This window comes from Sebastes umbrosus, chromosome 3, assembly GCF_015220745.1.
Source record: "Sebastes umbrosus isolate fSebUmb1 chromosome 3, fSebUmb1.pri, whole genome shotgun sequence".
Lineage (NCBI taxonomy): Eukaryota > Metazoa > Chordata > Actinopteri > Perciformes > Sebastidae > Sebastes > Sebastes umbrosus.
In genome coordinates this window covers 14,991,125-14,999,640 of record NC_051271.1, presented here as the reverse complement: position 1 = coordinate 14,999,640, position 8,516 = coordinate 14,991,125, and the positions used below count along the sequence as shown (strand labels likewise).

Below are 8,516 nucleotides of genomic sequence, written 5' to 3'. Positions count from 1 at the left end.
AATAAATAGAGACAATTATATTATTTTACCTAAGGTTTAAGGTTTGTTGTCTTAGTTGACTCATATGCAAACCAGACATTTAATAAATTCATGATAACACCTGTAAATAAATATAAGTGCTTTGATCAGCCATTTGACCTATGACCCCTTATTCTGTGACATCAGTGATTGGGGCGAGGAGGGCAGAGGTGTCTCATGTTTTGTTGCCTCATTTCTTTGAGTGTGACTCTATACATTTTACACACTGAGATTGAAAGAAATGCTCTCGTCTCATAGTGTGTACAATTCCGACAGAGAGTACAATAATTCAGTTTGTGCGTTACATAATTTCCAAGCTTCTGTTGATTGTACGTAACAGAAAACATATGCAGGCTACTTGGCAGCAGTGTGGTGAGAGATTTGACAAGAGTTTATCTCAAGATACTTTTAAAATGGCATCATTCACACATCATCCCTCAACACTGAATGGCAATAATAACAGATGACGATGTGTCTTCTTGTTCTCTGACATAAACTATATGATTTTGTCATTTGTCCTCTGTTGCAGTTGAAAGAAAACGCTGTCTCAGACGCCAGATGCTGACAACACTATCAATTTCAAACATGCTGTCTGAGGCACTTTGTCTTTGCTTTATGGACACAATTCAGTTTGTGCATCTGCCAAGAAAGAAGAAAACAGATGAATACAGTACATGTGGTTAAATGTTCTTTAATGCATTTACACAAACTCATTCTTACATAAGACTGAAGGCTGTCGGTGTAGCGTAGTAAATATAAATATACCTCATTGCTACTGTAGGTAGGACATGAAGATAGATAGAAGGTTGTTTTGTTTTTTTTCCCAAGAAATCAGAAATGCTAACAAAAACATATTGCTTATGCTAGATCTCGTTAGCATTTTGTGACTTTAAGATATTTGACCATCTATAAAGACCACGGCACATCATGCCATTTTTTATGTGTGTGAAAAAGATTTATATTCCAAGCCAAACGGACTGTAATTAAATCTGTACAATACATGAAAAATATAAAAAGATCAGTAAAGAAAAGAGCACACAGTTGTGTATTAAGACCATGTAAATGTAATTTCAAGTCACACAGTTAACCTCGTGATTGTAATTCAGAGCAACAATCAGTATTATACATTTTGCATAGGAATCAGGAGTAAATTAGGTTTAGTTTTGACACTAATCAGGCACTCTGTTAATACAGCAGCGTGTTATAAATGCGGTGCAGTTAGGCTTAAGCTCATAATATACATTCAGCTGTATTTTTGGAGAAAATCTCTGTTTCATGCACGTTTAAATCATTAGTCATGACAGTTGAGATGGCTTCAAAACTTTTACTGACTTGTTCCAGTCTCAAACTAATCACTTCACCCGAAGAGTTTAGAGCATTTTAGGGTGCTCTAAACTCCCCCACACACACACACCTTTCCAACTTCTACATTTTTTTTTAGAAACATCCAACAATTTCTGTAATTTTCCAAAAGGAAGTGACAAAGTAAGGCGGGTTTGAGCTCTCTTTTTCATTTCAAACACAATTAGTTCTGTTACTTTTTGTGTGTACAACCGAGTGCAACACCATGAATACCCTCCAGGAGATACTGTCTGAAAGTGTGTGACAGTCATGGCATCTTGCACCTCTCTACGAAAGCACGCTTTTCACCCTGCCTCTAAGTGTGGCCGCTGTAAACAGCTTTTCGAGCATACTGACACCTTGACTGTTCACTTTGTGGTGGCCCAGAAATCAGTGTTTTGTTCTGTGTGGAGTGGTGCAGACTCAGAGCCACAAGCCAAATACTAACTATCTCAGATTTCTCTCTTTTACATGAGCACCAACTTTACCGGTGCACCATAAGGAATCATAATGGTCTTTATATTTTATATAACCCTGAATGGGTAGGTTTCTTACTACTAGTTCTTACTAGCCGTGGCCAGAATGGACACCCTTTGACTTTTCCATCGTTTGCTTGACAGAATTACGATAACACCTCTTAAGATAATATCTAGTATGCCATTATCTTCATGCTGTTTTCATTTCAAAGGTTGCCATTTTTAAAATATTTCTGTCAGCCTTCATTTATCAAGTTAACTTCTTGGGACTTATCATACCATATCATACCTCCATAATTGCAAAAAATGCATATGAGCTGCAGAAACTTGCCAAAGATGTTTGTCTCAAACCAAGAACGATATATCTAATTGCATAAGAAAGATATACAGCATTTGAGACTCCTTTGTAGCATACACGCAAATATTGATCTGAATGACTCACACTGTGATTAGTCATTAAATTGCTCGGCTCTATAAGCTTAAATCTACCATTATATTCTCAAAAACCATCGTTTTGCCCTTGAAGCTGGAAGAGAAGATGAAATTCCTTCGGTCGGTGGTCACTGCTATGAAGGATCGGGGCGACTGCACGTAAATGTCCTTGAACTTGTGGAAGGTTTTGCTCTCCGTGTCCCAGAGGTAGATTTGTGTGAAAGAATAATCGCTGCCGAGAGCTAGGTAGTGCTTGTCTGTGAAGATGAAAGGCTGGAGGATCATCGCTCCTCGAGAAGGCAGGGCCTGCACCTCAGTGAACTGCTTGTTGGTCCACTTGAGGATTTTGGAGTCGCCGATGTAGCAAGTCATTGCCAGATACAACTCATCCTCCACCCGGAAAGCTTTGACCGCCACCACGTCGTCGACGTTTGGGATTTCACTGTGAAATATGAACTTCAGGGTGCTCTTGTTCCACAGGTAGATGACGGGTGACTGAGAGCGACTGGTCAAAATGAGGTAGGACTTCCCGTCCGACTCGACAAACTCAGCATCTGTATCACGAAACCACTCGTGGAGGAACTGGTAGGAGTAGAAACCGGTTTCATTGCGGTCTGGTTTGTCCATCCACTTGTACAGAGTAGACAAACCTGCCTTGGAGCTGTCCACAATCACAAAGTACCACTCACCGTCCATTTTGAAGACCTCAATGTCATTTGGCTTCGAGATGTTGAAGACCTCAATAGTTTGAAACTTTGTGAACTTGTTTTGCCGATCATCAAACTTGTAAATGTGGGAGCCACCAAAGAGCTGTGTAACAATTATCAAGACATGGTCGTCGATCAGAACCGACTTGCATCCGACAACAGACTTCCCTGTGAGGATTAAAAAAAGATGTGAGTGGTAATACAACACAGGAAATGACATTGTAGTTGATCATTAACTGACACTAAAACAATAATTTAATTATAAATTTGTTCTCTTAAATTAACCTTAAAAGATATTTTATTTCTGTTATTGTCAACAAATCCTGTAAAAAGACCAAAACCAACAACGAGTTAGTCCGTCCCTCATTACTTTCGACTTCCCCCAGGTTGTCTGTAGCCCCGAGCCCATTGGTTCTTACTATAGACTGTATATGTATGGATGGACAACGCCTCTACACTTCCTCTCACTGTACAAAGGTGAAGCCAAAATATCCGGATACGGGAACTGCCATCTTGAGATTTGTAAGTCATTTGGAGCCAGAGTTTGCACAGTAATGATCGGGGGGCTGGAGCCGAGGTATCGAGGTCCCGCCCACACACCCGTCCGAGCTAATCACGAGCCGAGCACGGCCGCCGCTTGTTACTGGAGCCACCTAGCTGCTACGTTAGCACTACGGTAGCTGTTTGGCTAGTAAGGCGCATAATATCTCTATCACTACATTTATGATCAAATTAACACATGTTCTATTACACAGACTCGGTTATGAAAAGGCAAAGTTACATACGAGAGAGGGATTACTTCACTCAGAGCAGCTGTAAATGACATCTCACCCCCTTTTTATAGCATCAAATAACTAATCAAAACCAAACTTATCAGAAAAATGAACACTTGAACATCCATCAGCGTGATAAGAACTCCTTAAAATGACAGAAACCATCTTTGAGACAAATGTATTTGACGTGTACTTTGGCTTTTCAGTTTGGCCCATGTCCCATCCGCTAACATGGAGGAGGCCGGATTTATAACCTATACTGCAACCAGCCACCAGGGGGCGATCCAGATGATTTGGCTTCACGTTTGGGGTGGCTGTCATATCGTTCATCTTTATATACTGTGTATGGTTCCTAATGAAGATGTAAATGTTTAAAAAAAAAAAAAGGTCTTCAATATTTTTATTTCATGTTTTAAAAAGGGGAAATCATTTCCAAAAACAGCTGGGCACTGTAGTTTTAGCAAAAGTTTCTCAAACAGGAGTAAAAAGTGAATTTGTTGGAGACTATTTTAAGCCAAGCATTAATACATATTTGGTGCTCTTGACAGTATTTAAAGCACCAGGATGGTGTTCGTGGGATTGACTCAAAATAAACTACAGTGCCCATGTTCATTGTAATGAAGTAAAACGTCACCCAGAGCACCAACTGGCAAAACTTGTTTCAACTTGGATCAATTCATTGTTGGTTTTGATCTTTTCATGAGATTTTATGACTATAACAAAAATACAGAATATCATAAGACTGATACTTTAAAAAAGACTTTGAGAGTGTGTTATCAAACCTGTTATATTGTCAAATTTCCTGAAATTCATTTCAATGTGATCCCACTCCATCACCACACAGCTGTTGGAGTTGGGGGCAGCCATCGCCACGTAGATGTCCTCTTTGAAGGAGAAGATGTCCGCTGACATGGACTGAATGGGAATGGACTGATGACGCACAAAGTCTGTGAGATGCAGACAGAAACAGAAACTACTAGTCTGCTGACAAAGTCAAAGAGTCAACATATATAACCTCACTGCTTCAATCACATTTTTCACCTGGATGAGTCATCAAAATCATAGTTTATTTTTTATTTATTTATTTTATTGTTTAATATTTGAGTTTAATATAGCATAATTTCTAATATTATTTGTTTAGTTATATAGTACATTTTATTTATATTTATTTATTAATTATTTAATTGTTTAATAATTTATTTCAATATAGCATACCTTTTATCATTATTCCTGTAGTTTAATAGTATATTTTACTTTTAATTATTTATTTTATTGTTTAATATTTAATTTGTATATAGCATACTTTATAATGCGTTATGGTAGTTTTATGGTTTATTTTTAATTATAGTATGCTAAATCAGTGTTATGCAATGATTTGAAGTGTATTTGTGTCACTAAACACTCAACTTACATTGTAATATTTTGTTTCTCGTTGTCTGATTTTAAATTAAAACAAAACAAGCACAGAAATGGTAGACAAAATACAGAAATAAACTATTTTTGATAATTAAAAAAAAAATGCACATAGAATGACATTATGTTTTTTATCTACTAATAATCTGATAACATGGCGTGGAAAAGTATTTATATGAAGAGTTCCACCACAATGGTATGCTGAAGATTTAATATTCAAATACATTTGAAATTAAAAAAGAAAAGTAAGGTAGATCTTGTCTTTCTTCTGTTGAAGTTTCTAATTTTAGCCATACAGTATGTACGTATGTATGTATGTACATACAGTATGTATGTATGTACATGTTAACAGGCCTGGAGTCTGCTTGTTTGTTTTTGAGTGCATGTTAGTGTCCTGTTGAATTATTTAACAGTTTTATTGATTTATTTCATTCTTTTTATATCACGGCATCTTAAGCTGAGCCATTGACTATTCATAACTGCCTTTGATGGTGCTCTTGTCATTTTACCTGTGGAGATGCACTCGCCCGGGGGAATAGGAAGGTCGTTGAGCCGCTTGCCCTTCATGTCACTGGGGCCTGCGCAGAAGACATCTGATACTGTGGCGTTTGTGTTTTTCAGCCACATCATCAGCCACTTGTTCTCACAAATGCACTGGAAAGAGTTGCCTCGCAGATCCCTGGTGTATGATATAACAGAATCAGCTTGGACACATTTACTAAACAATACAAACAAGTAATATGTTTTATATTCATCAGAGGAAAAGTTTGAGACGAATGGGATGCAACAAAGGCTCAAGACAGTGCAGTAAGATGTATTTGACAAAACAAAGCAAAATTCAAACTTATACCTATTCCATGATAGTCCACATTAATAATGATTAATAATGCTGCAGGATAAAAATCTTCCAAATTTCAACTTCTCAAGAACAAGAATATACAGTAATTGGTTTAGCTTGATAATGAAGTGTTGTGGGTGAATGTTTGATACATACATGAGTCATTTAGCTACAGTTTATGTTACAAATAGGATGGTCTTTCAATTGTTCACCAATTTTGCATCATTGTAAGAAGAATTTGTTACTAAAATGTATTTAAAAAGATAATAAAAACAGCTGCAAATAAAAGAAAAACGTAATGCACGATAGAGAACAAAGACGGAAGCTTAATATTTGTGCTATCCGTATCATTCTTGTGGGGTTTAATGCTGCCAAACACAAAACACAACCTGAGTCAGCTTCACTTAGGAGTGCAGTATGGAAAAAGACGACACACACACACACACACACACACACACACACACACACGCACGCACACACACACACACACACACACTGCTGACGCCACAACTGCTTACTCACAGTTCCAGCAATGAATCCAAGTCAAAAAAGAGATCTCTTGGCAGAAACCTCATCTTGTTGTTGGCAAGCGATCTAAACCAGAAACACAGGGAGACCAGAAAAATGTACATTATTGTAATTGATCAGTCTCTTTCTGTAATAGGTAGTTTATTATAGGTGTAATAAGGTGTCAGTGTTGCAGATGCTGCATAAAGAGAATGACAGCAGACTTACAGATGAGTCAAATCTCGCAGACCTCGTAAGGCATTTTTGGTGATCGTTTCAATCTTGTTCCCTTCAATGAATCTGTCATAAAATAGAGGTTTATCAAAGCAAAATACGAGTATAAGAAACAAAAGTCGTGCATAATGTCAGATATTTTATCATGTCTGATGGATAGATCTGTAGAAACATGTCAGAATATAATGGATGGGTAAATTATAGGGTTTTGGAGATTGGGATGGGTGGACGGAGGGGTGGGGCTGGAGGAGGAGAAATGATCTGCAGTTCTATTTACAGCATGATGTAATACTGTCCTTCAGCATAATTATTATGTGGTTTATTCCAGTTAACTGTTATGCATCTAATTGTGAATAGTTGTGCAAAAAACAACAATGTTAAAGAAAATAACAAAACAATAAACAAAAATCATTATGTCATTTGACATTTTACATTAAGCGAGCAGTAATTTATTAAATAATACTCACAGATATTCCAGATGTGGAAGGCCAGAGAAAGCATCATCCTTGATTGTTGTCAAAGAATTTGCATTTAGAAGTCTGCAATGGAAAGAAAAAAAACAATTGAGTAAACTAAAAATGAAAACTTCTGCTAAAATGTTTGCTTCTTTTCTAAAAAGAAGAAAACAGCTAATGAGCATTATTATTATTATTATTAATATTATTATTAATAATAATAATCCATCTACTTTTTGTTGTGTGTGTTGCACTGTCTGCACTACTAAGCCTTTGGTCAATGAATCAATGACAGTTTCACTTACAGCAGCTGAAGAGAAGGCATAAGTGAAAACATTCCCTCTGTAATTTCCGAGATAGATCCATTTACCATGCTCCTGTTGGGAGGAAAACACACACAAATCAAAGTCTTGGGACATTTTAACACTCTGTGTCAGACACACACACACACACACACACACCAACTCTGCAGGGAAGCACCGAGTAACAAACAAAATTGTCTCCTTGAATTGATTTTACTGAAGAGATAATCCAGAAATACAAGGTGTTACTCACAGTGAGTTGATCTCACTGGGTATAGTCCTGGGGATCTGTAAAGTGCCGACGCAGATGATGGTCTCCTTGGTGCAGGAGCATCCTGAAGGACATTTGAAAACCCTTTTAGATTCAGCTGATCCAGAAACACACAGAAGTGCCAAACCGACCAGAAGCCACTGCTGAGCAGATGTCATGTTTGCTGCTTGGGTATTAATACTAGTAAAGGAGTCTGTGGTCGGTGCTAGCAGCAGCAGCAGCAGCGTTTTACCCGCCTGGGCGACATCAACACGCAGCAGTGGAGGAGGAGGAAAGCCCTGACACAGGCTGACACGGCTGCAGCTGCATCCCGGAAGGCTGACAGGTTTCAGACAGTGAGAGGAGAGAAAACAAAAGCGTCGAGTAATCACAATAGTAAAGCTAATTAGTTGAACAAATAACTCGAGTGTATCTATTTATTTAGTTATTAAATGAATTTATGTCATAAAACATCATTTTAAAGTGATATTCAAGGTGGGGAAATCAATGCAACACCAAAAAACACGATACTAAAGCACAAACATCCTATAAAATTCAGCATCATGGAGAGCATGAACACATTTTTACGCACACACTTTATCACGTGACACATTCTGCATCATTTTGACTTCATTAGTGAAAGAGGATAACAATAAAGAGGAAAATGCATTAAAGGGACTATTTGTAAGAATCAGTAATGCTTGTTAACAGCGACACCTGTGGCCGTTAAGTCAACGAAAGTCAGCGTCGGGCTCCAGCTTGTTCGCTCT

The 8,516-nt window shown here is 37.7% G+C and overlaps 1 protein-coding gene across 1 annotated transcript; it reads right to left on the bottom strand.

Annotated features, from left to right (window-relative positions):
- Nucleotides 1–693: 693 nt before the first annotated feature.
- Nucleotides 694–7,925, bottom strand: LOC119485708 (leucine-rich repeat LGI family member 2-like). The gene is made up of 8 exons (XM_037765445.1): nt 7,750–7,925; nt 7,500–7,571; nt 7,207–7,278; nt 6,734–6,805; nt 6,521–6,592; nt 5,670–5,839; nt 4,530–4,694; nt 694–3,142 (listed from the first exon to the last, which is right to left on the bottom strand). Exons 1-8 carry the CDS (start codon nt 7,923–7,925, stop codon nt 2,307–2,309), a joined length of 1,635 nt encoding a protein of 544 aa, XP_037621373.1. The 3' UTR covers nt 694–2,306.
- Nucleotides 7,926–8,516: the final 591 nt, after the last annotated feature.

What these genes read in the sequence shown, in the direction of transcription:
- LOC119485708 (XM_037765445.1), bottom strand. Translation starts at nt 7,925, where the DNA reads ATGACATCTGCTCAGCAGTGGCTTCTGGTCGGTTTGGCACTTCTGTGT. An exon ending in CCCAGTGAGATCAACTCACT is followed by an intron (nt 7,572 to 7,749) that starts GTGAGTAACACC and finishes TCCTCCCAACAG; the next exon opens with GAGCATGGTAAATGGATCTA. An exon ending in CTGCGAGATTTGACTCATCT is followed by an intron (nt 6,593 to 6,733) that starts GTAAGTCTGCTG and finishes TTTCTGGTTTAG; the next exon opens with ATCGCTTGCCAACAACAAGA.